Below are 16,992 nucleotides of genomic sequence, written 5' to 3' on the forward strand. Positions count from 1 at the left end.
ATGTACATCACAGTATTTTATATACATTTTCGGGTCAACTGAACTTTTTTCTAATTTTCAACAAATTTCTCTTGTTTGCTTGCATTTTTTTTGAAAAGGATCATTCCTTTCTGAGCAAAACATTTTTCTATTAGAGGAAAAAAAAGTCAGTTTATATAACCAACTAAACCCTAAGGGAGCTGAAAAGTCATGCAATCCATTTAATAAAACTGTGGATAAAAATGACATCAAGTACATTAAAGTATGTATTTTATATTCTTAGATGGAAAAAATGTCTTTAATTAAATAATAAAAATAAAAAATATTACCACAATAAAATGTAAAATCATATATTTACTTTACTGTTAAATAAGCCAGCATAACATAAACAAAATAGGCAATTTAAATCTGCTTCTTAATATCATTCTCTTACTCTCTGAGTGATTGCAATTTCTATATGTAACTTAAACTAGAGCTATGTTAGTACCTGTTTCCTTTTAATGATAGTACTCTGGAATGTATATTTTTAAAAACCACATAATCATCTATATGAAAATTATTTTGAGTTTAAAGGAAAAATATAAAATGCCACAGTTGGAAAAATGGCTCATGCAATGAAACATGAGATTAGAAGAATAAGTAAAAAAGCCACAAGTATTATTAACATTTATTAAGTTTCAGAGGGCATATGGCATTATAATCTGTGAGATTTTTGTTTTATACATTCTTATAAATTTTTGAAATGATTAACAGACGAACATTAAAATTTTTAGGAAAATGGCAGACTTTAATGGGAAACAATAGTGAATTTTGTAGCAAAAATTTAAGTACTTGTAAGTTATCAAAACAATTAGTCAGTCATAAGCGTCCCATGAACTTGGCTTATTCTCCAACCTGTTCTAGTCCATTCCTTGTGACTGAAGCAAGATAGCTTGGGTTTATCTTATGCTAAATCATCCTCCAGTGTATGTTCAAATCTAGAACAGAGTTAATTTTTACTCTATGGAATTTTGATCAACTCTCCAACACAGGAGACAGCACACCCGCTTTAGAGGTGCACACTTATGACGTAACACTTTCAGCAGGGTACTGAGTCAGTATACCCGAATTCAAGGGCCCCTCTCACGGACAGTTCATATGATTTGAAAGATCCTTCTAAGTGACTTAAGGATCCTTAGAGAAATTAAATGAACTGTGCACGTTTACATTCAAAAAGGGCCACGGCCTTTTTTCACTTGTTTAGTAGCTGGGCTAACCAACAAGTTCTGACTTTCCAGGAGAAGGAAAGAAGAAGAAAGCTTAGCATAAGTATATCTGGAAGGTATCTGCAGGAACTCCCAACTTTTTCAAGAAAAGAAGAGTCTGAAAATCATAATCTTCTTTGGGAAATAACATGATACACTGATACAGTAAACATATCAGGTATCATACCAGATTTTTGTATAGACCATAGGCAGTAGGCAACAAAAGTTTTTGAAAAATTTTGCAAAAATACTAATGACTAAGAAAAGTCTATCTATTAATATTCTCTTTATTAGAGTTGAGAAAAGACTGTAACAGATGGAGAAATCTAGTTCTTAAAATACCTGGGTTCTGCAGGAGCATAGCTGAGAATCTGCTCCATAATTTATATTTAACTCTTCAAATACTGCTGAAAAATATAAAATTTTCATTATTTAACCAGAGCTTTTGGTGGTTGTTCACTCAACTTTTCCTTAATTTAATCTAAAGTTAAAGATATACAATAGCTCTGTAAATTTTAGTCTTCTTATAAATCTAGGAAGGAAATAAAAAATTTTGGCTTGGCTGCACCTTCTTATGTTCAATAAATTCCTAAACATTCTCAATAGCAGATATAGCTGTATATAAAGAAATAACATTATCAAGTATAACAGGTGAGGGCTATTTACATAAAGAACATTTAAAGTATTGTACATACACTATTAGTAGGAGAATGGTATCCATAAAGTTGAAGACGCTGACATAGAGCACAAAGGGCCAAATGAAGTGTCACATTTCAGAATGAACCCAAGTATAGCAAAAGAAAAAAAGAAAAAGACGACAAAATAATCAATTAGGAAGGGCAAATCATTATGCTACATTCTATATAGAGCACACGCACAATACAAGTGGGATAAATGTTAAAGATGAGTAGCAAAGTTTTCAAATCTCATATCATTAAATATTAAATGAATCTGTGCTCATTTCAACCATTTTCATGTTAACTTTCTGATCAACTACTGCTTTGAGTAAAACATTCCTCTGAAGTACAAGGTTTATTTAGACATGCTTCAGCAATTCTATATGGGTTAGGGGAAAAATCTAGATACAGCAGCATGGCAGTGGAAATGGTATGAGACCTGCAGTGGAAGCATGTTCTGTTCTTTTTAGTGCTGTGATCTTAGGCGAGTTAATGAACCTCTCTAAGATGCCTTTCTGATCTGTAAATGGTATGATACTTACCTGGCAGAAATGTAATGATGACTAAATGGGAGTAACATTTATAATGAATATAGCACAGAGTGTCTCAAGAAATGTTTTGTTCCTTCTTTCCTTCTGAAGCATATACTGTTAAGTGGCTACATGTTTTAGTCATTTAATCCCCCTAACAATCACATGTGGTCATTACTACTATTATCCCCATTGTACAAATGAAGAAACTGAGGCACAGGCAGGTTAAGGACCTGTTCAAGGTCACCCAGATAATAAATGACAGAGCTAATATTCAGACTTTGAAAATCTGGCTCCTAAGCCTGAACTATACTGTCCCCTAATGTAATCAGTATATTTTCACTATACACTAAATTCAATGGTTTAAAAACTCAAAATCTCATCAGTTCATATTTGTATTACTTAAAATGTGGCAACAATTAACAATAAGTTACCACTAATCATCATTATTGTTAAACATAGTAACAAATATTTGTAGAGAGTTGTACTGTCTTAGAATGCTATTTATTTAGTTCAGAGGCTATACTAAAGATTATTACTGGATTGTTTTAAAGAATAGTTTTGATAGCTAAATTATGTAAATAAATTTCAGGAGCACTAATTAAACTCTGTAAGATAAATACCTACGAGGTACCTGTGTGGATCAATGACTCTAGTAAGCATTTCTTTACATATAAGCAAGTTATACAGTATATTACTTATAATTTCTTTTTATCTGTTCTTTAAAATAAGTCTCCTTCTCCATATATTTGCTAGAGAATGCTTCACTGACCTGTATGCACATAAAATTATACAATTTAGGGTATGCTGATATAATTAAAGTTTCATAATTCAGATAGACTTTCCCTAATTAATCCAAGTTAATGAGGTTTTACTATATCACTATTATGAGCTATTTGCATTAAATCAGCATTAACTTTACTTTACCTGGGCTGCAATAAAGCTCAGAGCCAAGCTTTGTGCTGACACTAACTTTTCCCAATGTGGGCTGTTTGCTATCATTTCTCCCTTTCCTCTCTCCCTTTGTTACTTGACTTACATATTCCAGTAAGTGTTAATGATTAAAATAGTATTGTGTTTTTCTTGGAAGATCCACAAGTCCTTTCTGGAAGTAGTATAAATAAACAAATAAATAAAACAGTTAAATTTCTGAAACTAATGCAAACACTGTGTTTCAACTATGCTCAAATTAAAAAAAAATTTCTATCCATTGAAATATGATCTATCACTGAGGTATATCAAAAGATTAATTAACATAGTTCAACCTACTAAATGATATTTTATTAACAACTTGCCTATCCAGTTAAGTATAATCTATCAAAATTAAAACAATTGCTTACTCTTTCAATATGTTGTCTACAGAAAATAAAATTTATGAAGGTATTTAATTCTCTAGTGTTATTTGCTAATATTCTAAACAATGGCATTTATGGGGCTAATTCCCATGGGATTTATTGATTATAATTTAAAAAGCATGAGACCTGAATTAGAGAACTTGTAATGCCCCTTTTAATTCCTGGCTAACATTACATCAGCTCTTTGATTTTTTAAAGAGTATCTTCCATACACTTTGTCAATTAGATTACTGAGGGTGGCTCAACAAATATTGATAATTATATCATAGTCAAACATTCTATGAAATAATAGGAATTTCATATCCTGATAATCTGATTTTATTAATATAAATATAAATACACACTTAATCTATGGGGATTGAATATGGCACCATCTGCTACAGATAATCCATGTTTTTAAAAAACATAATACATATCCTTGTAACAATGAAAATAAAAAAAATGCTGCAACTCTCCAAAGTTAATTATTTGAATTCCAGGTAGACCAACTAAACTACTGCACAGGGTCACTAATTTGCAAAGGAAACAGTTATCATTTACATCTCAACAAAACTGTGTTTCTGCTATCTAAGTACCAGATGAAAAAAATACGCTATAGAGGGTAAAAGTACAGTTTGGGAGCTGCCCAGCCATGGACTCCAATCTTGGCTTTGACATAATTACAGATAATAAGAGAACTATTGGCAGATGAAATGAGAACATGCATGCAAACCATCTACTACAGCCCCTAGATAGTAAGATCTCAGAATCTGTTTGTTATTTTTATGAACCTGGGATACTGTCAGACTGAAATATGTGGGATAAAAAAAAAAGAAAACTGGTAGGAAAATGGAGGGAAATGTTGCTTAACTCTACCTTCAGAATAAGTTGAAAACGTTACTCATCCTAGAAGAGCCTATATTTCTAAGATCTTAAAAAAACGTATTTTTTCCTTGTTTTTGCTTCAACATCCACATGGCTATCATGCCACTAAATTCACTCACATGTATAATTAAATCTTTGCAATTCACCTTTAAATTTTTTCATGCATAATGATCTGTTTCATCTATTATATGATATACCCTTCAAATCTCATGGATAACAACAATATGGATGAAAATGATATAATGAGTAGGATTATGGACACAGATGTTTAATATCAATATTTGATATAATATTGATACAGATGCATATAAATCTGAAGCAGATTTTCTACATGAGAACTTTAGAAAGTTTTCCTGAAAGGGACAGCTCCAAAGTTACAGACTTCAATTACTGTTTTTCAACATGAATAAAAAAATTCTCACCTAGAAAACCCACCTTAAACTACTATAAATTATTCTTACCAGCATTGCACGCTTTTCTTCATCTCCTTTTGTTTCTCTCTTTTCATTTTTTTTCCTGAATATCTCTTGAAGCTGAAAGTGATCAAGAATCAAATATCCAGTGAATTTCTGGGTACCTACTTACCACTCTGTGCTAGGTATATTCTAAAAACAAAGAATTAGCTTCATCTATCAAGAACATTAAAACTACGACAGATACATTTTCTGATACTGGCAGCCTATGGTTCAGTTAAACGTACAAAATTATAGCTTTTCTTTATCTCAGGGAGTCTGTGACACACAAATAAAAGAGATGAAGCCTGCTGGGGTAGAAAGAACACTGAAGTAGAATTCAGGGACTCTGGGTTTGAGCCCATCTTCTGTCACATACTAACTTTATGATGGTGGACAGGTCACACATCCCTCACGAGGCTCCAGTTTACTCATATATGAAATGAGGACGCCCTCTAAAGTCCCTTTCAGGTAACTGTACATTGCGGTGGAAGCATGGGCTCTGCGTATAACCTCTTGGGCAAGTTACTCCAATTATTCGAGGGATTGTTTTCCATATCTGGAAGATGGCGATAACTCCTTACTTTATAAGAATATTCTTTTTCTCCAGCTTTATTGAGGTACAATCACCAGGTCTCAAAAGAATGCTGTGCAGAGTAAATATTACAGACAGTGACTCAGCACATTGCCTGTCACATAGTAACCACTCAAGAGATGTCAGCTGTATTATCAATGGCATTATTTCCTCTTTAAAATTCTATATTACAGATGGAAGCCTAATCCTACCTCTATCATAGCTTTATGGGGAGGTCACTGTTCATGGCTATGTAACTTGAACAGCTATCTTAACTGTTCATTTCATTTTGTATGGCAATAGTTGAAAGTCAAATAAAATGTATCACCTCCCAAGATATGTAATAACACAAATACAGCACAAAATATGAATGATTTTATAACAAATACATTTATTTTCACACTTTTTCTTAGTGAAAGGAGTTTTTAGCAAGAGTTATTAATAATCAATTTATAAGTAGGCAGGAGAATCGTATGTTTTAGACCTCTGCAAGAAGTTAGCTCAACTCCACCTCCTGCTTTTAGGAATTCTTTGATATTTACAAACAAATAAAAACAACAAAAAAACACATCACTTATGAGGCAGCAGTACAGCCACTGCAAAGAGTAAACCGCAGCAAAGAGTAAAGACAGGAAACAAGTTCTATGTGAACGTTTTTACCTCCCATCTCCACAAACAGACAATATTCCAAAGGACATCTATACAGACACCTTTCAATGCACTGAGTTCCAAAAGTTATTCTTTTAGTCTATGGGCAACACTTGGCAGTGTTGCCACAGAAACTTTATTAAAAATTATTTAGATTACTAGGCCCATTCTGAAAATCCTAAAATACAGTTTTGTGCTATCATAACAAAACTACATGAAACTAAATCTGTTTATTTTATGGTGTTAGGAACATATGTCTATCTTTTCAGTGAAACTGAAAACTCTCACCTCCCCACCATCCTGAAAAGCACTCAAATGAGGGGTCCTTCATGGTTCCAGGTTCCAAAGATGTGGCTCAGGGACTGTCCCCAGACAAAGGCTATATGGGTATTAGAGTAAGCCATCTGACAGATCCCAGTAACTAGTCTGCTTGCTTCCTTTTGAATGGCTACTGATTATGACAAGGATTTTTATCTCTTCTCTTTTCTACCACAGAAAAGAATGATTTCATAGTTTCTCTTCCATGTTCCAGCCTCTAAGGAAAATACTAAGCTGTTTAAGAGGTTTTTTGAGAGATTTTTAATGGCATGTTACAAAGGAAAATAGAAAATAAAATCGCTATTTATATGCCATCTCTCCCTTTTCTTTTAACTAGGAAATATAGGTAAATACAGAATTGAACATAAATGTTAAGGATAGAATTTGTTACTGTAAGGATCTCTACTTCGAAGAAAAAAAAACAGAATAGGCATTTTGCCACATATGCAGATGCAGGATCCATAGGTAAAAAGAAATAGAAATTCTAATTCTGGAAGGGGGAGTGGCAAGATGAGTGAGCAGCTGATGATGTTGCCAAATCGATGCTGCATCAGTCAGATGAGAAATAGATACCTAAGAACAATCTTATTCTCCCCACTTTAGATCAGCCCTTGTTCAAAGACAGGAGAAGGGAAAAGCAAAATGGGACAAGACTGGAATATAAGGCAGTCATGAGTGGAAGAGAAAAGCAGAAAGAAAAATCACAGATCCTATCATAAGAAGGAAGGGAAGTTCCCGTGGCAAAGAGTTGTGGCTGGGGGGCTGATACGATGGAGTCTGAGCATAACTGGGCATATACCACACCTCTGGACTGCCTGTTATCCACCCAGTGGAAAATATTTGACTCATTTTAAATGTTCAGAATACATGTAAACAACTATAATCATCTTTATATAATGAATACAATTTTTATTTTTATAATATAGGAATTATTTAAAGTACATGACACGATACTTCTTTATTAAATTAAGGTAAAAGCATAAATGTTTCACTCTTCCTTCTATGTTATTCCAAATAATGCAAAAACATAAGAATACAAATGAGCAATATTTATTGCTAAAATGCAGCATATAATATACATACCACCAAAAACTCCTTTTTGTCCACCATCTCATTGCCATCAGTGTCAAACATGTTGAAAGCTATTCTAAAACCTGCATGTGGCTCTGCCAGAAAGAACAGAAAAGTACTTGTTAAATGGAAAAAATGTTTTTAAAGTACAGTTACAAATAGTTAAGTATACTCTGTACAAAAATCCTTTCTTTAACCAAGAAATTAAAAGCAGCACGTTACTATTAGTGAAATATAACAAAAGCTATATATGTATACACATTTCTGCTTCATGTATTAGCGCACTTAGTAACAAAATTGATAATACACTTTAAAAGTATTTGTGTGATACGTGTTGCACAAGAGACAGTAAAATTTAACTACCTGACTTCCAAAAATAAACACTTCTTTTTGTTATCCCATGTTTGTCATTTAAAAAGGGAAATATCAAATTATCACATATGTTCAATACTTACAACAAAAGAAAAAAAAAATAACACAATGGACCAGTTCTGATTCTTAGGAGAATCAGAATGGAAACCTATGAAAATAAATGTCAAGCACAAGAGATTACACATTTGGGTTTAAACTTGTAGAAGCTTCAAAAGCAGAAATAAAAAATAAAAGAGACTTGAATAATTCTCAATTTCTCCAAAATACAAGGAACAATTGCTTTTCTGAGAAAGACACACTTTTACACACTAAAAACTGCTTTAATGAACCTTATAATGATGTTCAACCCCTCTATCCCTTCTAAAGCATAAAGAAGAAAACCTCAACAGAAGAAAACTTGAACACGCCCTTCAAAGAGGAGCTCAGTGCACATGACTTTGAGAAACATCTGACCCTTTCTTTTTTTAAGATTTCATCCATTCATTCATTTTAGGTAGAGCGAGAGCACACATGCACACACACACAGGCCCGTGCATGCGTGTGAGGGGTGGAGTGGTAGAGGGGGAGGGAGAGGGAGAATCTCAAGCAGACTCCACACTGAGCGCGGAGCCCAATGTGGGGCTCGATCTCAAGACCATGACATCGTGACCTGAGCCAAAACCAAGAGTAGGTAGCTTAAGGGACTGATCCACCTAGGCGCCCCTCTGACCCTTTCTTTTGAGATGACTGGCAAAAAGTTTTAAAAAGTGGCCTCCCACAGATACATTTGGCATTTCCTGTTGTAAAATCTTGAAGCTAGCGAAAGAGAAGCATGTAACCCTACTTTTTTTGACCGGTAATAGCTGTCTCTGAAAATAATGAAAACCAGAAGCCAGTCTTTCGTGCAAGCTCATTTCCAACATATTGTTTAGGAACTAAAACCTACTTTCATTAGCATTCGGTTGAGAAAGAAATAAAAAATTACATCATCTCTAATAACCAAGTTTTAAGCTTTAAAATGATCTTGAAAATACAAAATGAAAAGAAGTCCTTACAAGCACTGTGTGGAAGGGAAAATGAAGTTAAAATAATAAATAGCAAAGAAGAGAGAACCATAGACAGGTAAGGTGGATTCTCGAGCCCACTTCCTGCCAGCTCTGTTTTCACATTTCTCTTGGTTCTAATCTTAAAAACATCCACAAGTTTTCAATTCAAGTTCCCAGAAGTTTCTAAAATAGGTCCTGAACTCCAAAGGAGGATTCACTGCATCCAAAGATCCTAACCTTTCCATGTAAGCAAAACCACCATGTGTTTTTTCCCACACTCTTACCCATATCCTGTCCCATCTCAACAAGTGGCTTTCCTAACCAGTTCTATTATATTCTTGCCTGTCACTCCTCTGGTTAGGTATTTCAAACTTAGTTTTGCAACCAAAGCTGTTCTATAGCTAACAATATAACTTTTTCACAAGTCTCCAAGACACTCCTTGGCACTCCTCTAATTTTTGAGTATTCATCATTGACTAGATTTGAATCATAAATGCTCCCAGTCTGGAACAACCCCAGATAGCTGTATTACTAACTGCACAACACTTCTTGTTCTTCAGCACCAACATTTTAATTTCATTTTGAGTCCAGGAGAAAAAATACAAGAAAAAATAAAGGATGATAATTTTTGAAATTAATATGCACACATGTACATCCCCCAAACCTCCTGTGACAAACTCCAACATAATATCATTCATTACTAAATTCAGAATAACACAATGGCTCTGAATTTTCTAATCATAGAAGTACAAGAAATTTAATGACTTGTTTCTAATGACAGAGTTTCACTGATAATTTGTATTTCCAGATATCTCCACAAATCCCCACAAACAGGAATCCCTCTACTGATATTCATTTATTCTTTTTTTCGCTTATTCACCAACTAGTTTTTGAGAGGCTACCATGTGCTAGACACTGTTCTTGATACAAAAATGGAAAAAAAGAGAAAATCTTTACCATATGGACCTTGCATTCAAGTATGGGGAGGCAGACAAGAACACATAAACCATAAACAAATACTTTCAAATAGTTTTAAGTGCTATGAACAAAATAAAACATGGTAAAGGTTTAAAAAGGGAGAAGTAAGAGAGGGAGCTATTTTAGGGAATATAGTCAAGAAGGGTTCATATTTCACATTCAAAGAAAACCTGAATAATGTTTATTATCATGAGGATCTTGAGGAAAAAGCACTGATGGCAGAGGGAGCAGAAAGTACAAATTCCTGAAGTGAGAATTCAAGGAACAGAAAAGCCAGGGGGCTGGAGCACAGTGAACAATAGCAGGTAAGTTCCTGCATTAAATGCAATGAAATTTAACTGAAATCATTAGTAAGCCCTTCATACATTTCATAAAAATTGCTGCATATGAGAGGCAGAGAATACAAAGCTGTTTTAGGATGTATGATAGGTATTTTGATACACTCACTAGTTAGAAGACTCATTCTTTCACATGAGTCTTAAGAAATAAGGTGATTTCAATGAGTGTAGCATGAAATTTACAAATACTACATGACCCGACCTTTAGGCTTTCATGTAAACCAAAAGGAATGATATATGATATAAAATTTATAATTTATGAGCATTTTATTACTATACCATAGTCCATAAAAACATTTATGTCTTTGACTCTTGATAGTGCTATGCTTAGCATTTGCTGGTAACATTTAGACATGAGTTTTGCAAAATAATCATGGATAAACCTAAAGTGATTTTCAATAGTAAGAGAATCTAAGATTTGTTTTCTAAGATTCCGATTTAAAAAGAAAACTGTACCCAAAAGTAGACTTAATGAGTACACTTACTTGTTAAAATACATAAAAGAAAAAGATATTCTGTGTAAGAAATCACACCTAGAAGAAAAATAGTATTAGTAATGCTATATGTAAAATATTACTTCATCAAGCAAAATATTATTCTTACAGTAACAATAAGTAATATTAATAAGGAACTTACCATTTTACAGAACATTCTAAGTATTGTTTTAAACAAGGCTACACTATTAAAAATCATGGCAAAAGAAGCAACAAAATTACTTTTAATTTGTTTCACAATGCCTCGGTAAAAACCCATGCAAAATTCCCATTAATGCTCCTAGATATACTGGCAAAGAAAGCAAAATTATATTGTTTATTTATAACTGTAACTTTAAACTTGTTGCTTGTTTTCAATGGATGAATCTAACATAAAATAAAAAGGTGGAAAATGGTTAAACTGTAAAGTACTTAATTACTTCTTAACTCTTGAAGAAATTTAGATATTCTTGCTTACAAATACAATTTCTGTAACTGCATTAAAAAACAAAACTATTGCTTTTCTGCATTCATGTTATCATTATTATTCTTGACAAAGTTAATGCTTCTATTAAATGTACTCTAAGAAGTTTTTATCTTAATTACATGGCTTACACTTTCTGAATATTGCATCCGGAGCTCTCTTAATCCAAGAATTACAAAGTTTAAAAGGCATTTGTTTGGAGTAAATACAATATATATTCTATTACTCAAATTTTTGCTTTTGGACATAACACCCCAAACTAGAACTAATGCTTAATTGAGTTTCCAGGTGGATCCTGAGAAAATTAAAATCAGGAGTAAGTCAGTAACACTTCTCCAGATATCAGATAGTCTTAATGTTTAGTAAAAGGGTATACAAAAATCCTTAAATAATCAGATTGTGAATCCTGAAAGTCCATTTTACCTGATGTCCTTTGAGGCTACCCTCTTTGTTAGAGAACAAAGAGAAGAGGAGTCACTGTCAGGCAGTTTGTCAGAAGACTTGAAGGGAACTAGCGAGAGGCCCTGAAAGCATTCCCTTCTTTTGTTTATACTACAATATTGTGACCTATAGACAGATAGTTCTGGTTGACTGCCATGAATGTTATGGGAGAAAGATTCTGGAATGGTCAATGTATATAAAAGATACAATACCTAGATTCCATAGGGATCCCTCATAGAAAGAAAGAAAGAAAGAAAGAAAGAAAGAAAGAAAGAAAGAAAGAAAGAAAGAAAGAAAGAAAGAAAGAAAGAAAGAGAAAGAAAAAGAAAAAAGGGAATGGGACTGGGAAATGGGCTCTTTGTCTCTATAATCCCATCTTACTGACTGTTGTTCTAATTGACCTGGTGGAATACACAAGAGATGTTGGTTGGTATAATGAAGTTTAATAACTACTATACACCTTTTATTTGATAATTAACTCAAGGTTTCCCTCAGTGAACAATTAACAGTGAGAGTACTAATCATAATTATCATGGTAGGTACTTGTCTGTAGGACCAAATGGTTTTTGAGGTGGTGTAATCCACAGACAAGAACAAAGTGAAACTTATGATATAATTTAATAAAAATGATCAAGGAAAAGAGAAAATACTACTAAACAAGAACTGTAGATTCTTAATGCTTTCCAATTATAAAAATGGAAAACTATTAGATTCACCTTTTAATTTATTTTAAGGCCACCCAAGATCATATAATAAAATAAAATAAAAATACAGATGCTAGCCATATAGCAATGTTGTGATCTTTAGAAAAAGATGGTAAGAAAGATGTCAAGTAGGTTTCTTTTGAAAATTCAATAAAAAAAGTTCTTGGGGGAGTTCCTTAAAAACATTATACTGTTTAGTTCCTATATTATGATACATTATGCAGTTGGCTGTTATAACTAAGTCTGAAATACATGTTTTCATAAATGTTGCATATCAATTTTTTTTAAAACTGCATAACATTTTCTTGCGGGGTAATATTTTAAGCAGATAAAATTCATTTGTAAATTAATCCTCAATAGCTCTCAAGATTTAGCTTTAAAATTCCTTTGCCACTTAAACCTATTTATAAAAAAGCAAGGCTCTCTGTGACATTCTACTTCACCTAACCTAATGGTTCTAAAACTTTTTGCATACATGGATTCCTTCGATAATCCAGTCACCATGACATAGCTCTGCACTGTCCTACAAGGTAGCCATTGGTCACATGTGGCTACTTAAATTTAAAACAAATAAAATTAAATACAATAAAAAATTCAGTTTCTCTATTACAGTAGCCACATTTCAGGTGCTTAAAAGCCCACATCTGGCTAGTGGCTACTATGGGAGACAACGCAGAAATAGAACATTTCCATCACTACAGATAATTCTGTGGCATAGCACCGAATAGATCTTTTCTCCCAAAAAACATGCAAATATGCATGTAACATAAAGAAGATTAGGACAAGCCTAAACCTAGGGCTTCCAGATTCAACCCTCTCTTTGACTACAAAGAATTGCCATTTTCCATGCATATATTTTTCTCAGATTATACTTGACCCAATTTGTATTTTCCCAAGAGGTATTAAGTAAATATTTTTAAATTGCTAACTTACCTTTCTGAGCTTTGAATTTTCCTGATCCTATCATCCCACCCTAAGATCTGAATGACAATCTTTAAGACAACTTCCAGGAAAAAAATTTTCAGAGCTTTAAAGATACCATGGCCCAGATTTCACAAAGATTTAAAAAACCTAGTTATGAAAAGCCTACAGTGAAAGGTAAGGTGTCTACTCCTTTCAGATTCTATCTGAACCATTTGGAAGCAATTAGAATTTCTAATTCTACTCAGATAAATACACAGGATTATAATTATTCTTTAAAATATTTGTCTTCATGCTAGAGTATAATTATTTTCAAACTAATATGTTAAAATTGATGAAAATGAAAAAGGTAACTTTATATAATTTTTTAAACATTTTTATGTTTTATACTCTTATATTTGAAAATATAAAAAAGTATATTTACAAGACAAATTCCTTTTTAAGATTAAAGAGATCTTATTAATTAGTCTTTCTATAAATATGTACAAAAAGTAAAGTGTAAAAGAAAAGGAGAATAAAAGCTATATATTTGAGAGGAAATGTATAAATTAACAGCTTAGATACATAGATATGGATCATATAGTAGGTTGAAAGAGGTGGATTTTGCAGTGAGTGTTTTTAAAAGAAACATGTTCAAATTGGGTGACCAAAAGACATATCCAATAAGTTCTTCATATTGATTATTAAATTTTAAAAAAATCTATAATCTCTTAGAAGTAAAATGGAAGGAAGAAAAACAGCTAGAGATCAGTATTTTTGAAAAATGCTTTCTGTAATTAAATATAACCTTCGCTGCTCAATATGGTTGAAAAATAATTTTTGTAGCCATAAAAGTTCACTTTCTTCTAAAAAATCTGAAAGACATGAATAATATATATAAAAATAAGAAACACTTTTAATTCTGCTACCCAGAAGCAATCGTTAATATTTGGTGTTTTTCTTTTCGGTTTTTTTCTATGCACACACACATACACACACATATGTAACTGTTATATTATCTTAAGTATAAGGAAAAATATATAGAGAGAGTATAAATTATATAGTGTCCATTTTAAAATGCATAAGTACTAAAGTTAACTTACCTCTTTCTTTAAGATTACGAAAAAGCTTTGATGATCCTTTCCAAACTGGTGGTGTTTCTGAGAGCATTTGATTTAATTCCTATAACATAACATCAATTAATAGGTAAACCACATACTTATAAAATAGATAAAAAATATTTAAATGCCTTATACAAAAAAAATACTCTGCTTAAAAGACCTGATAAATAGCTGTATTTTTTCTATTCTATACCTGTGGTTTGTTCAACCACAAAACCCAATATTTGCCCACAGTCCAAATATAAAATAAATCATAAAGAAGCTACGTTGAATTCAATTAGAGCTACCAAAAATTTCAGATAAATTTAGCAAGTGAAGGAATATATTTAAAATAATCAAATTAAGATAAAACAGTGAGTTTAAGTTCGGGAACCAGTTAGAAAATGATAGTTTCATGAAAGCGGTAAGTAATGGTGGATTTCCTAAACAAGGTCAGAAATGATAACCTGGCTTTATATACTGTCTCTTTTCTGTAGCCCTCTTGGATTTAGGGTGCTTTGTGGAGGAAGTAAATGGACAGAGGATCATATTGGGAAAGAATAAAGAATATTTAAGCAGTGACTCAGAGTGCTGACGTCAGACGGAGTTCAGAGGTACTGAGTGATTATGACCACTGTTTCCATTTTTTTTTCTAATTTTAACTTATATATTCAGTAAAGAACACAGACTTCAATTGCTTAGTCAGCCTTTTTTGTTTGTTTTTAAGTCAAACTACCACAGCAGGTTGGGAGCTATTTTGGAAAATCTAAACATTTGAATCATTGTTCAGATACGAAAGGAATTTTGAATTTATTGTGCATACTGAGTTCAAAATAATTGAATGAAAATTATATTTTGGTTAATTGTAAAGAAAAATTATTAAAGGATTTGATGAGATAAATTGAAATAATTTGAAATAAAAAAGGTAGTTTGCTAAGTAACACACTGAAAAACACTAGAAACCACTTCTATTTCCAGACCTGATTCTTGCTACTCAACGTGTGGTTCCCCAATGGCCTAGGCATAACCGGAGAGCGTCTTCAAAAAGCAGAATTTCAGCTCCCATCCCAGACCTACTGAACCAGAATGTGTTATTTTTAACAAGAACTCTGGGTGGTTTTTTCCCCCACATTCCACTTTGGGAAGCACTTTTAGACAAACCCTTCCTGATGTGGTTATACCTAAAAATGTTCTGTGACATTATAAACTGGGTTTTTTTTTTAATTTTATTTTATTACAAAGCTGAGCTGACGGGCAAATAAGGAAACCCTGGGCTGCCAGAGGCAGGAGAGGAATTTTTAGGGGATTTATGGATTCCCTGAGGCCCATCTGTGCACCCTGCTCTCATTTCCTTCACAGAGCTATCTAGCTCTGCACTGCAAGCAACAGACAGTCAGTAGTGTGTGAAGAGAGCAGCAACAGCGCAGCGGTAAGAACTCAGGTGTGAATGACGAAGAGAAGCTGGAATACTGACAACAATAAACAACAATAAGCTCATAAATATTTTTGTTAGAGCAAGAGAGTAAAAAACATTTTGCATTTATTTTATATACTTTAATGTATACCATATCTATTATATAAATATCAACTACTCTTTCTCCATTTTATTTATTTATTTTTTTAAAAATATTTTATTTATTTATTTGACAGAGAGAGACAGCCAGCGAGAGAGGGAACACAAGCAGGTGGAGTGGGAGAGGAAGAAGCAGGCTCCTAGCGGAGAAGCCTGATGTGGGGCTCGATCCCATAACGCCAGGATCACGCCCTGAGCCGAAGGCAGACGCTTAAGGACTGCGCCACCCAGGTGCCCCATCTTTCTCCATTTTAACTATTCCCATGTATTCAACTTCATCTCTTCTAGCTTGAACTCAGTTAGAGTTTACAACCAAAACAAAAAACAAAAAAAACCCATAGCTACCTTTTATTCAGTGCCCTCTGTGTGCCTGACAATGGGCTAATACAATCTCTCATTTAATTTTAATTAACAATCCTCATTATGCATATTTTACTGAGACTTAAAGAGGATAAGAACTCACCCAAGTGAGTGACTGACCAGAACCTTACTGACTAAGCAGTTTATTTTAGTAAAAATTCAGCTTCTTCTGGTCTGGATTATCTAATTAACATACTGATCTTTGTCTTCAGCTCACTTTAAGAAGTTTTGAAACGTAGTAAAATCTGTATTTCTACTCAGACTGGGAATCTCTCTCCTCATTCCCAGTGCCTAGATATTGGTCTCTTACATGTAGTGGTGTTGTAATAATAAATAATTTGGGGGCCTGGGTGGCTCATTCAATTAAGTGTCTGCCTTCAGCTCACGTCATGATCTCAGGGTCCTGGGACTGAGCCCCATGTGGGGCTCCCAGCTCACAGGGAACCAGCTTCTCTCTCTCCTCCCTGCTCCTGCTCTCTCGCTCTCTCTCTCTCTCTCTCAAATAAATACATAAAAATTCTTAAAAAAATAA

At 33.2% G+C, this 16,992-nt stretch overlaps 1 protein-coding gene across 2 annotated transcripts in view; it reads right to left on the reverse strand.

Moving 5' to 3' along the window:
• Positions 1-16,992, reverse strand: part of MICU3 (mitochondrial calcium uptake 3) — a 104,954-nt gene that overhangs the window by 30,971 nt on the left and 56,991 nt on the right. Inside the window, exons 4-8 of one of the 2 annotated variants that reach the window (XM_045779358.2) lie at positions 14,531-14,609; positions 10,911-10,958; positions 7,725-7,807; positions 5,111-5,182; positions 1,919-1,957 (exon numbers count right to left, since the gene is read on the reverse strand). In XM_045779358.2, coding sequence (XP_045635314.1) covers positions 1,919-1,957; positions 5,111-5,182; positions 7,725-7,807; positions 10,911-10,958; positions 14,531-14,609 — 321 coding nt within the window. The remainder of the gene's footprint in view (positions 1-1,918; positions 1,958-5,110; positions 5,183-7,724; positions 7,808-10,910; positions 10,959-14,530; positions 14,610-16,992) is intronic. The other variant, XM_045779359.2, reaches the window with a different exon arrangement.

This window comes from Ursus americanus, chromosome 27 (assembly GCF_024610735.1).
Source record: "Ursus americanus isolate L20-20 chromosome 27, mUrsAme1.1.p, whole genome shotgun sequence".
Lineage (NCBI taxonomy): Eukaryota > Metazoa > Chordata > Mammalia > Carnivora > Ursidae > Ursus > Ursus americanus.